Genomic DNA, 23,815 nt, shown 5'->3' with positions numbered 1-23,815 from the left:
CTGTGCCACATAGCTGCCCACATTAAAAATAGACCTGATTAAAAGAAATACATTATGCTTAAAGGTACCATAGATAATTAATATCAATACTTAAGATACATAATGTATATATTATATCAAAATATATTATATTACATTATGGTATTATATATCACATCATACTTATGATGAAGTAGGTAGCCAGACTCTAGACAATTTATGAGAGAAATGGGGGGTCCTGAGTATAGATGGCTTTCTCAAGGAGAAAAGAACAAAAAAGAAGAGAAATACAGAAAAAAGTTGATGGGGATGGCAGGATCAAGTAAGGAATTTTTAAGGATGGAAGATATGGGTATTTTTATAGGCAGCAGTGAAACAGTAGATAAGAGTAAACTGAAGACAGAGTGGGGGTGAGTGGGGGGAAGATAATAGTGGGGGCAATCTGCTGGTGAAAAAGGGATGCGATGATATCAATAATTTGTGTAGATGGGTTGGCCTTAGCAAGAAAGGCCATCTGACACCTAAGTGAATGAAGCGATTAGCTGGAGAAGATATTTGAAAGATGTAAGATAAAGAAGGGAGAAAGAAAAGATTTTGTTGAATGTATTCAGTGTTTTCAGGAAAGTCAAGGTCCTCAGCTGAGAAGACAGAGAGGTGTGCCATAGGAGGCTTGAGGAGAAAGAAGGTAAGAACAGTCTCTTGAAAGTATGACAGATCAAAACTCTTTCCGATTATATGAAGAGCTAAATTTTAATTCCTGTGGAGCAAAGGCAATAAGAACTTATCAAACACTTAGTATGTACCAGCACTGAATAATGCATAATACAAAAGTCATTCACATTTGGTTTTGGAATAGCTGTGTGCATATTCACACCCTGACTTCCTGGTTCCAACCTCTTCTTAACCTGAAACAACTCAAGGATACTGTGGCTAAACTTAGGAGTAGAAAAGAGAATAGATTCTGAGCCACTAGAGTTGACCATTAGACTATAAGCTTTATAGAGAGGGACCGCCTTCTGCCTTTCTTTGTATCCCTAGTACTTGAGCATAGTGACCACCATATAGTTAAGTGCTTAATAAATGATAGGTGACTGATTGACCTGAGATTCACTTAAAGATGAGGGTTACTGTAACCATATCTGGGCTAAAATGTTCACATACAACTTGATATTTGCTCCTACCTATCAGATTAGAACATTCCAAAAATATATAACAATTACACGAGCTTTAAAAGTTCTGAGATAATATAGACCAGGGGAGGGAAACCTTTGGCCTTAAGTCCACATTTGGCCCTCTAGGTCCTTAAGTGTGGCCTTCTGACTGAATCCAAATTTTATAGAACAAATCCTTGTATTTTTATTAATACATTTTTGTTTGTCTTTTATAATTTTATTTTATTTTTTAAATGAACATACTTAAAATACAAAGAATAAAATAAGTTTCAATGAAGTAATCCTTCCAGATTGATTGGCACAATTAAAACATTAGTAAGCCATAAGGGCTAAACTGACAGCTGCTATGCTTATTATTTAGTTCTAACTTTCCCTGCCTGACGGTGCCACTGCCGCATGAGGCTGGTTGGCAAGACTTTATGGGGATTGAGTATGCTATTCTGTTATCAGCTTTTGAAGTGGTGCACTGTGTTTCTGCTTGAAGTGGAATTTGTGAACAGTTGCACAGCTCTTCAGTATTTTTTAATTCTGTCTGCTTAATAGCCTATCATGTCAAAGATGACCAAGAGAATGCTGAAGGAAGAAAACAGATTTACTAATGATTGGAAATTGCATTACTATCTTGTTTCTGCTAAAGATAGGATGACTTGCTTACTTTGTAATACTGCAATATCAATGTTAAAGAAATTCAATGCTCATCAGCATTATAACACTCATAAGGACCACACATATTTTCAATTAGAGGGAGAGGTGTGGAAGATTGTATTGCAGAAAATTAAAAGATGAAAAGCAAAAACAACAAACAGCAGTAAGACCTGGAAATAATACCACTGAAGCAACTTAAAAAGTAGCTTATGTACTTGAGAAAAAAGAACAGCCATTCAGTGATGCAGAAATTGTGACAGAATGCATCGTCAAAGGTGTAGGATACTTAGACCCCGACAACGTTTCAAAGTACAAACAAATGCCTCTTTCAAGAACCATAACTGATTGGCAGCATGAATTAACCTTCAATTTAACAGAACAACTTCATGCAATACTTCAAAAGGAAAATATATATTATTCCACCACTTTGGATGAATCAACTGATGCTACTGACTCGGCACAGGTTTTATACTTCATTCAGGTTATAACAGAAGATTTTCTTTGCTACAAAGAGTTACTTGCTTTGAGCACTCTTGTGAATAGAACACAGGGAATAGATATCTTCAACAACTTTCAAGATAAATGCCATGAAACTGGACTGAATTTAGTAAATTTAGCGAGTATATGTATAGATGGTGCACCTTCCATGACAGGAAAACATGAAGAATTTGCTGCACAGATTAAAAAAAGCATTAACAGATCCATATGCTCTCATTTCTTTTCATTATATCTTGCATCAGCAAAATTTCTAAGCTAAAGCTACTATTTTAAGTGACATTTTGCAGCAAGTTATAAGTATTGTTAATTATATGTGCAAAGGCAACATGGCATTGTCAGTTTTGTAACATGCTAAAGTTGATCAGTGTGGATTTGCCGTATTGTTCTAAAGTGCATTGGCTATTGCAGGGACAGGTGTTAGCCAAAATTTTATCTCTGTGAGAACAGACAGTTAAATTTTATGAAGAACAGAATCAGCAATGTGAACTACTGAAAGAAGATTTCTATAGGAATGCTGCATTTCTGTGTGATATCATGTCAAACCAAAACAACTTGAATATTTCTTTGCAAGGTAAAACTAGATCTATGTATGATATCTTTTTTCAAAATATTTCTTCAAAAGGAAATTTTGGATGAACACTTTCCCCAGTTAGCAAAGGCCATTGATAAGCTGGATGATATATGCAAATCATTTGAAGAATATGCAGCTATTATAAGACCTATTAATTGGAGAATACAATGAAAGGTTCACTGACTTTGAAAATCATGAAATCACACTCAAAGTAGCATTTCAGCCTCACCCAGTTGATATCACCAAGGTACCTAAAGAACTCCAGATAGAACTGATTGATCTATCAGTAGATGAAATTTTAAAATCACTGTCTGATGCTAAGAAAGATCCAATTGAAGTATGGAAAAATGAAGTAGAATACCCAAGCCTTCGGCAACATGCCCGAAAAATGCTTTCTTACTTTTCAACCACTCACTATTGCAAATCTACATTCTCCTACCTAACCCAAACCAAGACACCCTTAAGGTCACAAATGATTGATACCTATCTGGAGGATCAACTGAAACTGAAGACCCCCATGCTGCAACCAAATACTCAACTGCCTTCCAACAAAAAGCAGACACAATAAAGTCATTAAAAGGTTAGTTAACTTGAAAATTAACAAATAGCTTTAATTTTTTTAAATTATTAAGTACATAGTAGTAAGATTTTTACAAAATAATGTACATTTTAAAATATATCTAATTGAAGCTTCTTGAATGCAGCTTTACTTGATTACTGCTAAATATTAAAGCAACTTTCCAACATGAAAAGGTTCCCCACCCCTGACATAGACTCTGAAAAATCCTAAGATCTTGTTAAGTTCTGTGTTCAAGATCTTCAGATTAGCCTGGTATGTAGCCTGTAAAAATAGAAAAAACTTTTACTATTCTCCTTAGTCCAGTTTCAATAACAAATCTGAATAAGGAAATTTACAACTGCAGATAAAAACTACAGTTGAGGTACAACAAAAAAGCTTTTTACAGGGCAAAGGTTACCATTTAATACCTAAAAGGTACCCGAAGAAAAAACAAAGTTTCCTTTTAGAGTCAGAAGCTGAGGCTTAGAAACTTTTTTTTCAATTCATTAATTTATTTATTTTTAGTTTTCAACGTTCACTTCCACAAGATTTTGAGTTCCAAATCTTCTCCCCATCTTGTCCCTCCCCCCACCCCATGACAGCATGCATTCTAAATACCCTTTCCCCTAATCTGCCCTCTCTTCTATCCCACCCCCCTTCTCTTATCCCCTTCCTCTTCTATTTTCCTGTAAGGTAGGACAGATTTCTATACCCCACTGCCTGTATATCTTATTTCCCAGTTGCATGTGAAAACAATTTTTAACATTTGTTTTTAAAACTTTGGGTTCTAAATTTTCTCCCTCCCTCCCACCTTCACTGAGAAGGCAAGCAACTCGATATAGGTTAAACATGTGTAGTCATGCAAAACATTTTCATAGTAGTCATGTTGTGGAAAACTAACTATATTTCCCTTCATCCTATCCTGCCCCCCATTTATTCTATTCTCTCTTTTGACTCTGTCCCTCCTCAGAAGTGTTTGCTTCTGATTACCCCCTACCCCAATCTGCCCTCCTCCCTATCATTCCCCTGCTCTCTTAACCCCTTTCCCCCTATTTTCCTGTAAGGTACTATAGCTTTCCAAACCCAACTGAGTCTTTTTGATATTCCCTCCTTAACCAAATTCAATGAGAATAAGATTCACTCATTCCCTTTCACCTTCCCTCACTTCCCCTCCACTGTAAAAGCCTTTTCTTGTCTGTTTTATGTGAGATAATTTACCCCATTCTACCTCTCCCTTTCTCCTTCTCCCAGTATAATCCTCTCGCACTCCTTAATTTTATTCTCCAGATATCACCCATTCATCTTCAACTCACCCTGTGCCATCTATCTATCTATCTATCTATCTATCTATCTATCTATCTATCTATCTATCTATCTATCTATCTATCTATCTATACATACATACATACATACATACATATAATTTTCTCCCTCCAACTACCCTAATACTGACAAAGGTCTCATGAGTTACAAATATCATCTTTCCATGTAGGAATGTAAACAGTTCAACCTTAATAAGTCCTTTACGATTTCTCTTTCCTGTTTACCTCTTTATGATTCTGTTGAGTCCTGTATTTGAAAGTTAAATTTTCTATTCAACTCTGGTCTTATCAAGAACATAAGAAGCCTCTATTTCACTGAATGTCCATTTTTTCCCCTGAAGGATTATACTCAGTTTTGCTGGGTAGGTGATTCTTGGCTGTAATCCTATCTCCTTTGCCCTCTGGAATATCATATTCCAAGCCCTGTGGTCCCTTAATGTAGAAGCTGCTAAATCCTGTGTTATCCTGATTGTGTTCCCACAATACTTGAAATGTTTCTTTCTGGCTGCTTGCAATATTTTCTTCTTGACCTGGGAACTCTGGAATTTGGCTACAATATTTCTAGGAGTTTTCCTTTGCGGAATCTCTGGAAACTGCCACAGCTGCCCATGATTCAGACTCCTGAGGCCTGCTTCATGTTCGCTGAGGCCTGGTCTTTGCCTGCACGCCCATGCTGAACTGCGTTTCTCTCCCAGCTTGGCGCAACAGACCTTTCTAATCAATCATCCAAGTTGTCTTGGGCTGGAAATTTGTTTCACTCTGTCTTTTTGTGGGTTCTGCTGCTCTAGAATTTGTTTAAAATCATTTCTTACAGGTATTTGGAGGGGTTTGGGGGAAAGCTCAAGCAAGTCACTGCTTTTACTGTGCCATCTTGGCTCCGCCTCCTTAGAAACCTTTTTAAGAAAGGTTTGTTGACTTAAAAAGTCAACAAAGTCTTATCATGAAGATAAGAGGCAACCATAGATTGTAGGAAGGAATTTCCATCTGTTTTAAGGCTTAGTGCAAGGCAGAATACATGGCATAAACAGTTAGAATCATGATTTTAAAGATGGAAATATGCCACTCTAAACTATCCTATGACAAGAATTATAAAGGACCTTATAAATCATTTATCACAACAGCTGAAAAAAACGGAGTTCCAGAGAAGTTCAGTGACTTGTTCAAGGTCAAGTAACAGGTAGAAGTACTAGGATTCAAAACCAGGACCTTAGACTCCAAGTTCAGTATTCTTTCTACTAAACTATGCTGACTGTAATAGTTACTGAGTTTAGAGATTCTTACATTAACCTAGTGCTAAAAATATAAAGTAACAGTAAAAGAAGGCTGATATCTCCCTTACAGAATGTGGAAAAAGGAAAAAAAATGTTTGTTAATATAACCAAAAATCCCTATTGGAAACTCAAAGGACACAAATATGGTCATTATTTACTGAAAGAAGCACAAATGGGAAAAGGTAACATAGATGTTACATAGAGAGACTAGTAAGGAAACATGAGAAATCAATTCAACACATTCACCTACAAAGTAACTCATGATAAATACAAACAAGTAAGGAAAACAGAAGAACATACATTGACAGTTTACTTTCTGGTCTTAGATGCAGTTAGTTTCCCACAACAAATCCATTTTCTACACTCCAGACTTGACAACAATTTTTGGAAATTATCCTCCATCTTAACTCTGATGAAAATCAACCTACAACCTTTACATAAGGACAGAACAAACCTATGTAAAGATCCCCAATAGTTTCAGACTAAGAAACCTACAGACACCAGTAAAATTTACAGAGGAATGGGATAATGGATAGAGCACTTGACTCAATCAGAAAGACCAGAGTTTGAATCCTGTTCTAGGACACTCATCAGCCTTGAGACCCTGGGAAAGCATTCTATCTCTCTGAAACTCAGTTTCCTCATACCCAATAAGGTACTGGAGTCAATGGCTTCTAAGGTCCTTTCCAATTCCTAAATGTATGATCCTATGATACCTAACTGTAACCTAATTATAATGACTTCTAGTGGCCCTTAAAAAATTTTAATGGCTGATTTTAAAATGTAAAAGTTCACTTAAAGCTTCTGAGTCTGAATGCCAATTGACAGACTATTTTACACAGAAAAATTTCTAGGGTATCATAAATTTCAATATTTTTAAAAAATGTATATTTCCTCACAAAAAACTAAAGATATTCCCTGGCATTTCTGTCACATTTTGATTTATCAGGGGGAAAATTTAGGCAATGTCTTCATGTCAAAGTAAAAATTCTATTACAAATATCATAATACAATTTTTTAAAAAGGTCCTATATAATAAAAACTACTTTCTTAGCTTAGCAACTGAACATATTCCAATAAATTCTATAAAACGAATAATCCTTATGCATGAAATACCTTTTGCCCAAGATGGTCTGAATTCAGGTGGAAGTAAACTAGGCTGATATCATGGATAGATACAGGGAACAAAGCTAGGAACTAAACTTAATATAGCTGTCAAGCTCAGGTCCTTTTAGTAGGACTGGGAAATCATTTTACTAGGCGATATGAGAGTAACAGGAAATTGAACTAAGGATGGAATGAGAATGTGGGAAGTCTTAAATGAATTGCTGCAAAGTGAAGTGAGCAGAACCGGGAGAACAATGTACAAAGAAATAGCAATATTGTACAATGATCAACTGTGAAAGACTCTGATCAAGGTAATGGATTCATAATGAAAACTGCTTCGTGTGTGTGTGTGTGTGTGTGTGTGTGTGTGTATGTGTGTGTGTGTTTTCTTTTGTAACACGGTTAATATGGAAATATGTTTTATATGACTTCACATGTATAATCCATACCATATTGTTTGACTTCTCAAGGCGTAGGAGCAGGAGGAAGGGAGAGAATTTGAACTCAAAATTTTAAAAAATGAATGTTATAAGAACTTTTAAATGTAATTGGGAAATATTCAACAAAACAAATAAATATATGTTAAAAAAAATAAATGGGGTGGCTCTGATCTTTATGGGAAGCTTAGTCCACCAATAAAAAAGGCCAGGATCAACTTGGGAGCTTAGCTTTGTCTACTTTGACCCTGAAATCTAATTTTGGCATAAGAATCAGTGCTACAATCTCATGGGGGATAGAAGGCCCTGTGTTAAGTACAGAAAAACACACTCTCTTACATGTCCTTGGGAAAGTCAGTATTTAATTTTTCTTCATGGGCTAGAGCAGTAGCACAAGATTTTACCACCTTTTTCTGCTCCTTGTCCATATTTAGTCAATGTCTTCTAAAAAAAGAACTGCCATGTGTTCTCTTTGCACTAGAGGCAAAAAAGAAAATCTGACATAGGCTATTTCTAATCTCTAAAGTTCTCTAGTCTTGACTTCATATGGCATAATTACACTGCAACTTTCTTTAACCCTCCTCAAATTGCTAACTAAATAAGGTTGGTACTTTTGACAGCTGGTACTTTTCACTTTTGTTTTTATATTCCCAAAGCATACAACAGGCATTTAATAAATAATTGCTGATTAACTTAAAGCCCATCTATACTTCAAAACAGCACCCTAAAATATAAAAAAGATCTGGACGCTCAGGGTAGAAATAAAGGGAATAAGAAATACAGGGAGCACCTGCAAGGTACACTTCTCCTTTTCCTAATATAGTTGAAGGAATACAAAGGTTGGGCATCTAGGTCTTAGCGTCTAGAAATATCATTTCAAATAATATATTAATTTTAGCAAATTCAACATTATTTCGAATTAAAGATCTTTAGTATTGATAAATCAAATTTAAAATTTATATATTTAGCCACAAAGTTTAAGCATCAAGCTCATATTTGATGATTTTCTAATGTCAAAGATTTCATAGTCTCTGGCTAATTATTCTAATCTTCAAACTGAAGCTTTTCTGATCACTTAATGTCCTATCTCAGATAAAACCTAATTTTACTAGTGATGTGCTGATAATGAGCAATAGTATTTTCGCCACCATATTTTTTAGTGTACTCAGTTCAGTTGATTATAACCATAGAATAGTAATAGCTAACTAATGTACAAGTTCTTTGTATAAATTAGCCTTATAAAGGTTAAAAAAAATCAATAGCTTACAAAACTATTTTCTGAGCCTGTCCCTAGGAATTGTAGGAAGAAATTAATGTTTCCTCATTACCCCTTCTGAAAGGGGAAAAGAATACACTCCTTCTCATGGTAATTCCCTAAAAACATCTGACCAATTACCACATAAAAATTTATGTTTATGGCTTCATTCATTTCAAGTCACAGTCAACTTTGGACCAAATAAAATGTTTTATACTTGTTTCATAACTTCATTCTAGAATCGAACTGTAAAAAATACTAAGAAGTGAAAAAAGTAACACAGTATTCATTTACTAAGATGAAATCAAATAATAATCAGTGAGTGTTGTTTTGGTGCTTTCCTAAAATACTGGGAAAGCTTAGTATAAAAGTTTTAACTTAATAACTTGCAAACAAGTGAATTAAAAAGAATGTGAAAGACATACTTACCAAATGTGCCATAAAATCCTCTAGGTCCACAAGTCCCAACACCATATTTTTTTAGAGATGCTAAGGCTGCTTCCTTTACAATTAAAAAAAAATTTAAAAAGAAAATTTAATGAATAAAAATTGATATTTCCTATTATTTAATCTGAATTAACAATTATGTGATTATCAATATCCCAATTTTATCTGTAGTTTGAAATAAGAAAAAGCACAAAATGTGGACAGAAGCCTAAACATACAGAAAAGTTAAATTTTAGAGCTTAATAATTAAAGCTCTCCATTCCAAGAAAGAACACAGCAGCTCCCCAACAAAATCTATAATTGCCAATTATTGAAAACCAAACTTACATAATTCTCTGGCTTTCTCTCCCACCAGTGCAGCACACAGTACCCACTAAATCCAGATTACTTATCTCTACTCATAAATTATACATGGAAAAAAACTTAGAGACAATTTGCTTTAGGCACCTTAAAGATCAAGAAAATCTAGAAAGGGTAACTAATACAAATAGTAAGTGAGCCAGAATTTGAATCCAAGTTCTCTGACAACAAATCCAGTGCTTTTTTTTGAAACAGTGAATCTAAGCCAATGAGATAAAATTTAGTATAATAACTATAATGTACTAAGAAAACATAAACTAAATAACAATTGGAAAAAAAACTGACTAACCATATGGTCAGTATATGATAGGATCATAGATTCAGAGTTGAAATATATGTCAGAAACAACTATTTAGTTCAGCTACTTCATTTTATATTCAAAGAATAGAGACTCAAGAGATGTTAATTGTGGCTTATCTTAGAAGTCAACAATGTTATCAGTAAATTACTTACCTTTACCCTAGAATTATCCAAGAGTCCAAGAAAATTAAATGATGCAAAGTTTATACACTCCTTTCCATTTACCACAATTTTGTGGCCTGGAGGGCTAAGAAAAAAAAAAGAAAAATAATTTTAAAAATGTAAATCCACATATTAGGGACACCAAATACAACATCACCCAATTTAGAAAGACATCACCTTTACCACTGTGCTCTATCTGCATACTGATATTCCAATTTCTCCTACATAACAAAAAATAAGAATATCTGACATCTATATAGAGCTTGAAGTTTTGTTAAGCACTTTATATAAATTATCTTATTTGTTCATCAATACCTTAAGTACTTCAAGTACTTCAAGTATTTCCTATATCTTAACAATCAAAACATCACACTTAAAGGTCATTACAAATTTCAAATATATACATCCTTCAAGTCTTAATCAATGAACAGTTTACTATTTCCTAAGTATAATATAGGTAATATTCCTATGTTTTACTGTTCTGAAAAAAAGAAAGTAAATAAAGAGTACACTAAGATGGGTAAATTGTTTACATTAGCTTTAAATCCAACTTCAGGAAGAAATAACACAAAGTTTGAAAGAAGCACCACTTTCTTAGGAGTTAAGTAGCTTTTTAAAATAAACAGTTAAGGGTGAGGATTCTGGGAAGATGGCTCTCCAAATTTCCTCCACAAAAAACAAACAACCAAAAAACAAAACAAAACAAAAAAAACAAAAACCCAGAACATCACCTCAGAGCAGCAGAAATAAAAACAGGGTAAAGCAGTTGTTCTCCTAAGAAAACATGGGAAGACCCCAGAAAACACCCAACCTCCAGGGAAGAGATTTGTCCAGAGTGAAACTCAGACACCAACTATGCTGAATTAACAAACAACAAACCCTGGGGGCAGCTGGATCTAGAGACAACCTCAGACTTAGAAACTTTCATCTCCCTGACAGTGTGTGTGTGGGCGGGGGAGGGAGATCAGACCTTCCACTGTCCAGGGACTCCAAGCACGGCTGTGCTAACCAGATGCATCCTGGGTTGTGGTTGCAGGGCAAAGGAGCTAGCACACACCTAGTGAGTGCAGTAGCAAGGGTAAGGGACCCTGTCAGCTGTGGGGACTTGCAGGAGGGCAGAGTCCCCTATTTCAATTCCAAGGCAGAGAGAGAGCTGTAGTTTGCAGCCACCGGAGGGACCAAAGGGAGCAAGATCATGTGCAGGGCAGGGTGGCTGGGAACCTTAGCTGTGAGGAGGACAGCCTAAAGTTCAGCCCTGAGACAGACCTCAGAAAATGACAGTAAGAAGGACCAGAGGCTTGGGGCATCATTCTCCATACCTTGGGTCTACAACCTGATTACTCTAATAGCTGCTAAAAACAAAATAAAACAATAAATAAATAAATAAAAATGAGTAAGCAAAGAAGAAAAAACCCAACCATAGATAGTTACTATGGATATAGAGAAGATCTGGATTCATATTCAGAGAAAGATAATGGAGCCAAAAAAGCCATTCCTTTTTCAGTGAGAAATGTGAAATGGCACCAAAAACAAAAAGTTCTTAGAAGAACTTAAAAAAGGACTTTAAAAATCAAATAAGAGAGATTAAGGAAAAATTAGAAAAAAATGAGAACAATTTAAGAAAATCAAGAAAATTATGAAAAGTCAATCAACTGGAAATAGAGAATCAAAAACTTAAGGATGAAAATAATTCCTTGAAAACTAGAATTGGGCAAGGAGAAGATAATGACAGTCTAAGTCACCAAGAAATAATAAAACAAAATCAAAAGAATGAAAAAAAAAAACAGAGAAGTTGAAACATCTCATCAGAAAAACAACTGACCTAGAGAACAGATCCAGGAGAAGTAATATAAGAATAGTAAGACTACCTGAAAATGATGATAAAAAAAGAATCTTGATACAATATTATAAGAAATTATCAAGGAAAATTGCCCTGAAGTTCTAGAACAAGAAGGCAAAGTAGAAACAGAAAAAAAAAATCCACCAATCAGCACCTGAAAGAGATGCCAGGAGGAAAACTTTCAGGAATATCTTAGCCAAGTTTCAAAGCTCCCAGATTAAGGAGAAAATATTGGAAGCAACAAGAAAAAAAACAACACAATTTAAATGTCATGGAGCTACAAGAAGAATTGCACAAGACTTAGCAGCTACTATGCTAAAGGACTGTAGGTCTTGGAATATTGTATTCCATAGAGCAAAAGAGCTAGGGTTATAACCAAGGGTCACTCAACCAGCAAAGTTAAGTATAATCCTGAATGGAAAAAAAAAAATGGACATTTAATGAACTTAAAGGCTTTCAGGTTTTTTGTGATAAACCCCCAGAACTTAAGGGAAAATTTGACATACAACATCCAGGAGAAATATAAGGTAAACATTAAAGACCAATAATAGGGGACCCAATAAGGTCAAATTGTTTACTTTGTATATGTAAAAATATTAGCAGTACTCTTATGATTGTCATCATTACTTGGCGAGTTTGAAAGAAAGGCATGAGTTGGGCTAAGTATGATCAGGTGATTCTAAAAATTTAAAACTGTGTAGGAAGAGATAAAAAGGAGTAAATTATCTCATGCAAATGAAGCATAAAAGGAAAAACTGATACAGAAAAAGCTTGGGTTAAAGAAGGAATACATATATCTAGAAGGGTATAAAAGTCTTCTTAATTCAGAAAGAAATAAGAGGGCAAGTGGATATGGTGGGGGGATAGGATAAGGGAGGGGCTCTTAGAGGGGTGAGGTAAGTTAAAGTATAGGAGGGCAAGGTAGCAGTAGAAGTAAAGCAGAGGAGTAAGGAGGGACAGGATAGAGAGAAGGATAGTAAGGAAAAATAGGAAGGAAGAAAATACACAAGTAATTGTAGCTTAGAATGTGAATGGGACAAATTTAACCATAAAATGGAAATGGATAGCAGATTAAAAATATGAATTCAACAGTCAGGAAACATTATAAAAATAGGAGATACACACAAAGATAAAATAAAGAGCAGGAGTAGAATTTAGTACATAAAAAAAGCAGGGACAGTAATCATGATCTCAGACAAAGTTAAAGTTAAAACAGATTTAATCAAAAGTGAAAAACAGAGAACCTATACTATGTGTCAGCATCATTCAATATTGTTTTAGACCACTTAAAATACCTAAACAGTATAAAATATTTGAGCATATACCTGTCAAAATAGAAACAAGAAGTACATGAACATAAATACAAAACATTTTTATACAAGTAAACTCAGATTTAAATAACTGAAGTAATATTTATTTTTCATGGGTAGGTAAAGCCAATATAATTTTTTAAAATGACAATTTTACCTAACCAATCTATTTATTCAATGTCATTGCAATTAAATTACTAAAAAACTATTTTACTGAGTTAGAAAAAATGGTAAGTTTATTTGGAAAAACAAAAGGTCAGGAACTTCAAAGAAACTGGGGAAAAAAGATATAAAAGGAATAGATTCAGCAGTATCAGACATTAAACTATATTATAAGGTGAGAGCATTGCTGAAGTGTAAAAAGGATAATTTTTATTTTTTTAAATTAAAATTTTCTTGTATGAATAAAACACATGTAGCCAAGAACAGAAGGAATGTAGAAAACTGGCAAAAAAACTTCCACAGACAATCTCTCAGATAGGATGTGACTAGGTTGAAATATTGCTGTGGTATAGGAAAGATGAGCTGGCTGATTTAGAAGAACATGGAAAGACTTGGACTTATGAAGGGAGATGCTATCTACCTTTAGAGAAACAGATGATAAAAAGAAATAAGCATAGTATAGTCTTAAATATATATGTATGAGTATATATGTGTATTTATGTATATGTTTATAGACATTTATGTATAAGTATATATATTTCCACGCTTAATTGTAGCCTTCTTTGGGGGTGAGGAGGGAAGAAGGAGAAAAAATAAAGTAAAAAGTACATAGCAGAGAACAAAAGAAAACCAACAAGAAGAAAACAAAAGCTGGGCAGCTTTGAAAACAATGTGTAGTTTATTTATTATATAGGTTTTCTTGAAATGGAAATATATTGTTTTATAATGAGTTTTTTCTTATGGTCTGCTGTGTATGTGACAATTTTGTTCTCTTTCCTCATTTTCTATTTAAAAGTAAAAAATTTACCAAAAAATAAATAAAAAGTTAAGAAAAGTCAGAGGAAGAGGGGCAGGATAGATTCCATTTTCTAAAATTGGCAATTTCATTTCAGTGAATTCAGAAAGCAAGTGGAAAATTGAGGGAAAATATTACAGAAAAAATAGTATATATCTGAATACAGCTGCAACAGTAGAAGATTTTTATTTTCAAGAGTCTTATACTTTTTTTATTCATTTTTTTCTCAAGTTCCTTCTAAGACTCTTACCAAAATAATAATATCCATGGAGTAACTAGATATTTTTCATCTGCAAAGAAATATGACAACTGAATGTGACTGCAGGGGGCTAAGTAATAAAAGGTGATATCTGAATAGCTTAACACCTTTAACTGGATTGAGAAAAAAGATTCAAAATTTTTTATATAAGTGTAAAGATTTTTTCTCCCAACTACTTTTTCCACAAATTAATATCAGTTTATAACTTCCATACTTCACTTGCCTCTTTTTCAAAATGCATGTCCATATGAGTTGGTAATATATCAAGCTGCCATATCCTATTTCTACATCCTACAGTCCAGATCCCAGGACCTAACTTAACTTTCCTAATTCTCACTTCTGCTTCCTTTTTTTTTTAATCCTCCCTCCATTCTACAAAAACAAAAACACCTGAGAAAATCTGTGACTCTGTCAACTTCTATGCTACAAGAATTATACCAAAGGAGTCTGTGATAGCAGATGATAAACCTAATAATTAACACATTGGAAACTATACAAAGAAAACAAAACAAACATCCTTCTTTGCTGAAGCTAACTAATACAACATTTCAGTTGTATTTCTAGATAGGAAAGGAACATTATAAATTCCAACAAATACAGCAACTAAACTGGAGCTTTTAAATTCTCTAGAGTAGGCAAATTATATTTACCCTGAAACAATGTTGTAGTTAAGAGCAGGATGGTCTTTGGAAACAGGAGGAACAAGAGGTTCTGGCTGCCACTCTTCAATTAATTCTTCCTTTTCCTATAGAAGAAAAAGTCAGAATATAAAACAAATTATAGAAAAGGTCACTTCATAACACCAGAAAATATCTAATTATCATACTATTTAAAATATTTTAAAATGTTAATCATAATAGGATTTTGTTTATATTCGAAATATATCATTTTAAAGCATAAATATTTTATAGCCAAAATACTAGTTCTTCCTTAATTATAGTCACTTCAATATATAGCCTTTTCATGCCACAGTCATTCTGATAGTCTTGCTCTGGAAAAAAAAAAAAAGCTAAAAAATAATGAAGTTATTTTCAAAAATAGGCCTGATTTCATTGCAACATAAATCAAAGTCTATTGCTTCCTGTTATAATTACTGCTGTGGTAAAACTGTTATTATCACCAGACTTGCCCAGGCAACTTTTCTCTCTAAGGCTCTTTGTCTTCCTAGATTGAGGCTCACCCCACCTGTACCCAGATTAGCAGATTAGGGTTCCTCAAAAAGAGACATTATACTGCTCTCAGGATCCAAGGGCTAACCCTGGTATGGGGGAAATGTACGTCTACTATTTACAACTCTAGTTCATGAGTACTGATCAGTGTGCTTCCCATTTAAACAAACCAGCCAAGCTCATAGTGTTAACTCATAAATATGAAATACTACCAGAACACAAAGTGATAATAATCATAATATAACAGTCCACTCAAAAACCTGGTACACTGGGTCACTCTCTCCCACAAATGCACACATCATTCAATGGAGAAGAATGGGCACAAATTACAGATACCTAGAATTGAGGCTCAGTGAATTCTGGGCTTCAAAGCCTGATGTCCTTGGTCCCTTTAAGGAACAGATTGTACCCTGAGTCACCTGCTGGTGCAATTGCCCCTCTTCTGTGTCTCTCCGCTGTGATAAAGCTGCTTCTCTGATATTCACAAGCCACCAAAATTGTGTGTTAAGCACTTTTAGAAAAGTAGTTCCTATATGCCTGCAATCTGTGGCTACTCAGGTCCATTCTCTGGCTTTGTTTTCTCTTTTGTGCTACAAAAGACAAATAAAGAGCAAGGCAGGCCAGCCTATGAGAGGTTTATCTTCTCTCAAAGCTGAAGATGGACCTAGAGAGTAAGGCAGCCTTTCCACAGTCAGCGCTTCAAAAACAAAAGATCATTTTTTTTTTCTCATCAGCTCCCCCATCAGAGCCTTCTTCCAATCAGATTAGCTCCTCACATCAGGAGGAGCTTATCTGAGTAGTTAGCTGGTCTCAAACAGGCTATGCTCTTGTCATCTTCTCAACTCCATTGGTTTCTGATGTCTTGCTTCTATAAGCAGGTTGTCTCATCAGTTTCCATCTTTTATATCCCTAGCTTCTCTTCTGATTTCTCTCCTGCTTGAAATCAAGGCTTTTTCAAGTTAGTGAGGTAAACCATCTACAACTTAAGAAATCAAAAATACTCATTTCTGTCAGATATGACACAGAGGCTATATACAATTGTTTTTCAGTAACAGGAAAGTCCTGGTTATCAAGGTTTCCCAGCTTTCAATCTCAAAACTCTCACAATCATCATGTAAAATCACCTCCTAGGAAATAAGGTATATTTGCCTTAAAGAGATTGCTTTTTTTTTTTTTAGTGTTTCATACAAATGTCTTTCTTTCTGCCTTTTAAAAAAATTTTTAAAAATTTACTTCTACTTTATTTATTTCTAATTTATGTAATAAATTATGTAATAAAACAAGCATTTCCATAACACAGTAAAATAAAAAAACAAGATTGTACATGGAACTGCAAATCTACTGTGCATAACTTGTATTTCTTTCAAATATACAACAAAATTATCGTGTAAATTTTTTCTCCCCCCCCCACCATGATGGCTATCATTAGACACAAATAGGTATATATGTGTAAAATTATTCTCTCTATATATAGACATATATACTATTTATGAATCATAAGAATAGGTAATATGTATATAATACATATACTATATATATATATTCTATATAAACTTCTTTTTAGCCGTTCTTATAAAATTTCTGACCTACTTTGCCATCTTTCCAGAATGCAACATTGCCCCTTCCTGACTCTCCTTAACCACATAAACTAGATCTGACAACACCAAATAGTTCCAAAACTAAAACAGGTTTGTATTACAAACAAAAGGAGGCATATATTTAGCCACCTCTTACTGCTGTGACAATCAGGATAGCTATGGAAAACCAGCTCAAGAGCCACTAAAAACTAAATAAGTCCATTTTTCTCCCTATTCTATACAGCATTAATTATTTCCAATACAGTATTAATGTGGCTCTACAAACACGGACACTAAAGATGCTTAAGTGGTTAATGGAAAGAGTCTGAAGACCTTGGTTTCAATCCTAAATCTATTATTTTTACTACCTGTGTAGCCTCAGGCAAATCATTTCATCTCTCTAGGCCTCAGTTTCACCTATGAAACAGGAGAGTTGGAATCAAAATCTAAGGTCCTTTTCAGCACTAAATCTTTTGACTTCCTTATGTGTACCACCTCTACCTCTTGTATTTCTGGGAAGTCAAACATTTTTGAAAAAGCGACTCAAAAAATTTTCATGCAGTACTATTAGGATAAAAAACTGAGAGTAGTTTTCTTCTTCCTCCTTCACTAAACTATCCAAGTGGTCTTTCCCTAAAATAGATTAATCATTAAGTATTTGTGGCTTGTAATTAATTTACTCTCACATATTAAGAATGTGCTTACCTAAAGGCTCTTTAAAGGATCCCATTTATGTGATGTTTTAAGGGTTACAAAGCACTATCCTTATAACAAATATTATTTAAGCAAAACAGACTAAGTTTGGAAAGGAGGTAATGAAAAGGATAAAAGTGGGAAAAAAGAAAGAGTATTAACTAGAAATAAACAAGAAGAGGTGAGTATACAAAAGAAAAAGTATAAGAGAATAGGATGGAGGAAAATAAACAATTAGCTATCTTAACTGTGAATGGGATAAACTCGCCCATAAAATGAAAAAGGTTCACAAAATGGATTACAACACAAAATCCAACAATATATTATTTACAAAAAACATACTTGAAACATAAAGATCTATATAGGGTTAAAATAAGGATCCTAGTAAATCTATTACATCTCAACTGAAAACCAAAAAAAAAAAAAAAAAAAAAAAAAGAAAAGAAAATCAAAAGCAGCAATTGTGACTTCAGAAAAGTCAACAGCAAGGTAACAAGCACAGTAATTCTATTTAAATACCTAACATAAATGTAACACTATCAAAACTTCTAAATATTTAAAGAAAAAAGCTAAATTGATGACAAGGGGAAAATGGGCAATAGAACCATAAAAATAATGAGGAATTTCAATTTAAATATACCTCGTCCCTCAACTACCGGTGGAAGGAGGGAGAGAGGGGAACAACCTAAAACGTTAATGACTGGCATAGAATTCTGGAAAAATTGGATAAAACCGACCTTAGAGAAGATTAATGAATGGAAACAGAAATATGCATATTTCTTAGCTATTCATAGGAAAGAGATCAATAATTATATAGTCTCTGTGATCCAGACACTATACAATTTACAAATTTTACCTCATTCAATCATCACAACAAACCTCCAAGATAGGTATGTACTGTTATTATCCCAATTTTACAGTTAAGGAAACAAAGACAAACAGATATTAACCGACTTTGCTCAGACTCACTCATCTAATATGTGTCTAAGGCTGGATCTGAACTCAGGACTTCTTGACTCCAAGCCCAATGCTCTATCCACAGAACCACATAGCTACCTTTAAAATGCAATTTTTTGTTGTTGTTCAGTCATTTTTCAGTTTTGTCCAACTCTTTGTGATCTCATTTGGGATTTCTTGGCAAAGATACTGGTTGCCACTTCCTTCTCCAGCTCATTTTACAAATGAGGAAATTGAGGCAAACAGAATTAACTTGCCCAGGGGCACACAGCTGATAAAGTGTGTTAGGCTAGATTTGAAAGATGAGTCTAGGCCCAGCATTATCCCCTTTGCCACCAAGTTGCCAAAAAATGCATAGCTTCGTAAAAAAAAAAATTTGATCATGACTTACAACAAGGGTCAGCAGCTACCATCTGGTTTGTATCACTGGCAAACTAAGAATATTTTCATATTTTAAAATACAATAAAATTTTATTTTAAAAATAAAAACTCTTGGGCAGCCAGGTGGTACAGTGGATAGAGCACCCAACTTGGGGTCAGGAGAACCTGAATTCAAACCCAGCCTCAGACACTTACTAACTATGTGACCCTGGGCCAGTCCACTTAATCCTGACTGCTTCCAAAAAAACAAAAACAAAAAAACAAAAAACAAAAAAAAACCAACCAAAAACAAAACAAAACAAAAATCCTCCAAAAACAAACAAATAAACAAAAAAAACCACCCAAAATCTTTAGGAGACTATGTATATCCAAAAGCACTTTTCTTAACAAAAGAAAAAGGATAGAAAAATGAAATGGGAATGCAATTAAAAATATTAGAAAACCAAATCAAACAAAATGTAAAGTCCTATGTAAACTCCAAAATGGGGGATGGGCAAGAGGAAAGAAAAGAATTTGGAATTAAAATTTTTATAAATACATTTTATTAATTTTTTATAAACGAAAAACTATATTTTTAAAATCCAAATTAGGAAAACAAGAAAAAATTAAAATAACCAAATTTCGAGGAGGGGGTATGAACAAGCCATAGATTCACCCCAAAACCAATTAATTCCAATATTTCATGACTTTTTTGCAAAACAACAAGGAATTTTTACCAAATTCACTTTATAACATGGATATGAATTTGATATAGAAACCAGAGTAAATTTAAATAAAATACCTAAAACTATTTACCAATATCCCTAACAAACATGATGCACAAAAATTTTAAATAAAATATTAACAAAGAGGCTAAAACAATATATCAAAAAGATTACACACTATGGGTAGGTTGAATTTATACAAAGAATGCAGAGTTGGTTTAATATTAGGAAAAGTATAAACTTAACCATACTAGTAACAACAATTTTTAAAAATTCTTATGATTATATCAGTAGATACAGAAAAAGTTTTTGCAGAAACACCCACTTTTGTTAAATACACTAGAAAATACAGGAATAAATGAATCTTTCATTAAAAATGATAACTAGCAGGACAGGTTTCTCTCAGTGGCATGAGAATGGAGCACAGTCCAGCACATGCCATTCCTCAGCAAACCAGCAGCAGGCTTTGGAGGTGACTGAATCAGCACTGCAACTATTAGAGCTCTCAGCAGACAGATGATAAGGGGATCAGGCAACTGGTCGGTCATAAGGAAATTACAGGGGACCCTTTGCTGGCACTGGAAGCAAGACTCTGTTGCACTGTAGTTCCAGGTCACAGTCTCAGAGCAAGGAGGAGCAGGAACAGAGACCTGGTCACAGTTCCAGGGGAAAAAAAGAATGCTTGTGGTCACTTACAGACCAGTGCACAGGCCACGAGAGCAGTAACCACACTTCTTAGATCAGATCACCACCTAGGAAGAATTGAAAACTTGCAGACCCCCCCCCCCCCCGAACTAGCTCTGGAAACAGCAGCATGAAAAACTTTTAAATTTGGGACAGTGCCCCCTCCATACCAGGAGGAGAGCCCAAATTTAACATAAAGTTAAAAGTCAAGAAATAGGCTAAAAAAAGTGAGGAAACAACAACAAAAAGAACCTAACCATAGAAAGTTACTTGTGATGAAAGGAAAGACTGAAATATCAGAAGAACTCAATGAAATAAAAGTGGCTACATGCAAAGCCTCAAAGAAAAAAAATGTGAATTGGACTCAGGTCCTATAAGAGCTAAAAAGGATTTTAAAAATCAAATAAGAGAAGTAGAGGAAAAATTGGGAAACGAAAATATAGTAAAGCAAGAAAATCATGAGAAAAGAGTCAACAAGATAAAGCACCAGCCGTGAAGTCAAGAGGATTTGTGGCTTAAGTCTGGCCTCAGACACTTACAAGCTATGTGACACTGGGCAAGTCACTTAACCCCAATTGTCTAAAAAGAAAAAAGAAAAGACAAAAAGAGTAAACAGCTTAGTAAAGGAGGCATAAAAAATACTGAAGAAAATAATGTCTTAAAAAACAAAATAGGCCAAAGGGTGAAAGAGGCACAAAAAAATCCACTAAAAAGAAGAAATCCTTAAAAAGCAGAATTGGCCAAATGAAAAAAGAGGTACAAAAATTCACTGAAGAAAAAACTTTTAAAAAGTAGAATTGGCCAAATGGAAAAGGAGGTATAAAAAATTTCCTTAAAAATCATAATTGGGCAAGTGGAAACTAATGACTCTGTGAGACACCAAGAAACAATAAAAGTCAAAAGAATGAAAAAAAAATAGAAGAAAATGTGAATTATCTCACTGGAAAAACAACTGACCTGGAATTATTAGACTACCAGAAAGTCATGCTCAAATAAAGATCCTACATATCATATTCCAAGAAATTATCAAAGACAATTTCCCTGATGTTCTAGAAACAGAGGGTAAAATAAAAATTGAAGGAATCGATCTTCTGAAAAAGATCTCAAAATGAAAACTCTCGGGAATATTATAGCCAATATCCAGGGTTCACAGGTCAAGGGAAGTCAAGGAGAAAATATTGTAAGCAGCCAGAAAGAACCATTCAAATATTGCGAAGCCTCAGTCAAGATAACACAAGATTTAGGAACTTTCACATTAAAGGAGTGGTAGGCTTGGAATATGATATTCTTGAGGGTAAAGGTACTAGGATCATAACCAAGAATCACCTATTCAGTAAAACTGAGCATAATGCTTCAGGGGAAAAAAATGGATATTTCATGAAATAGAAGATTTTCAAGAAAGACCAGAGCTGAAGAGAAAATCTGACTTTCAAATACAAGACTCAAGAGAAGCATAAAAACATAAACAGGAAAGAAAAAAACATAATAGTCTCAATGAAGTTAAAATGTTTACATTCTACATGGGAAGATGATACTTATAACTCCTAAAAACTTTCTCACTGTTAGGCAGTGAGTAGTGTACAATAGACTGAGGTCATGGGTGTGAGCCATGACGCTCAATATCTAAAATATTAAAGGGCGAGAAAAAGGAATGCACTAGAAGAAAGGGAAAGAGACAGGTAAAACGGGGTAAATTATCTCACATAAAAGAGGCATAAAGACCTTTTACAGTAGAGGGGAAGATGAGTGGGGTGGCAGGAAATGCTTGAACCTTACTTACTCTCACAGGAATTAGCTAGAAGGGAACAACATACACACTCAGTTGGGTATAGAAATCTATCTTACCTATAGGAAAGTAGGAGGGGAAAAGGATAAGAGAAGGGGTATGGAGAGACTCATAGGGAGGACAGAAAGGGAGGATGGATTGGGGGAGATGGTGGTAAGAAGCAAAACACTTTTGAGGAGGGAAGGGGTGAAATGAGAGAAAGAGCAGGATAAACAGAGGAAAGAAGTAGGATAGAGGGAAATACACAGTTAAAAATCATAACTGTGAATGTGAAAGGAATGAACTCACCTATAAAACAGAAGTGGATAGCTGCATGGATTATATGAAACAGACATAAAGAGTGATACCATAAGCATATTAGAGGAGCATGCGATAGTCTACCTGTCAGATCTATGGATAAGGAAAGAATTAATAACCAAACAGGAGAGAAGAGTGCATTATGGAATGTAAAATGGATAATTTTGATTACATTAAATTAAAAAGGTTTTTGCATAAACAAAACCAATGCAGCAAAGATTAGGAGGAAAGCAAAAAACTGGGATAAAAATTATTTTACATCAAGTTTCTGTGATAAAGGTGTCATTTCTCAAATATATAGGTAAGTGAGTCAAACTGATAAGAATACAAGTCAGTACCAATTGATAAATGGTCAAAGATATGAACAAGCAGTCTTCAAACAAAGAAATCAAAGCTATCTATAGTCATAAGAAAAAATGCTCTAAATCAATACTAATTATAGCAACACAAATTAAAACACCTCTGAGGTACCATCTCACAACTATCAGGTTGGCTAATATGGAAGAAAAGCAACATAACAAATGCTGGAAGGAATACAGGAAAATTAAGACACTAATGCACTGCTGGTGGAGTTGTGAACTGATCCAACCATTCTGGAGAGCAATTTGAAACTATCCTCAAAAGGCTAAAGAACCATGCACTCTCTTTGACCCAGCAATTTTGCTATTAGGTCTATATCCCAAAAAGATTTTTTAAAAATGACCAAAAAAAACCCCAAAATGACCTATTTGTACAAAAATATTCATAGCAACCCTTTTTGTGGTTGCCAAATACTGGAAATTGAGGGGATGCCCATCAATTGGGGAGTAGCTGAATGATGCTATGCTATAAGACTGTGATGGAATACTATGTGATATAAGAAATGACAAGAAGGATACTTCCAGAAAAACCTGAAAAGATTTACAGGAACTGATGCAATGGATGCAAAGTGAAATGAGCAGAATCAGGAGAACACTGTATACAGTAACAGAAATACTGTATGATGATCAACTGTGAATGACTCAGTTATTCTCAGAACTTCAGAGATAGAAGACAATTCCAAAGGATTTATAATGAAAAATGCTATCCAACTACAGAGAAAGAATTGATGGGGTCTGTATGCAGGTCAAAGCATA

The 23,815-nt window shown here is 34.3% G+C and overlaps 1 protein-coding gene across 1 annotated transcript in view; it reads right to left on the bottom strand.

The window, feature by feature from the left end:
- The window catches only part of SPTLC1 (serine palmitoyltransferase long chain base subunit 1), an 87,537-nt gene that overhangs the window by 51,460 nt on the left and 12,262 nt on the right, over positions 1-23,815 (bottom strand). The window contains exons 3-5 of the mRNA XM_027839688.1: positions 15,103-15,197; positions 10,077-10,170; positions 9,246-9,318 (exon numbers count right to left, since the gene is read on the bottom strand). Coding sequence (XP_027695489.1) covers positions 9,246-9,318; positions 10,077-10,170; positions 15,103-15,197 — 262 coding nt within the window. The remainder of the gene's footprint in view (positions 1-9,245; positions 9,319-10,076; positions 10,171-15,102; positions 15,198-23,815) is intronic.

Source organism: Vombatus ursinus, unplaced genomic scaffold (genome assembly GCF_900497805.2).
Source record: "Vombatus ursinus unplaced genomic scaffold, bare-nosed wombat genome assembly UNPS02014832.1, whole genome shotgun sequence".
Taxonomy (NCBI): domain Eukaryota; kingdom Metazoa; phylum Chordata; class Mammalia; order Diprotodontia; family Vombatidae; genus Vombatus; species Vombatus ursinus.
Note: the sequence above shows the minus strand (reverse complement) of the source record. Positions and strands in the feature narration are given on the sequence as shown.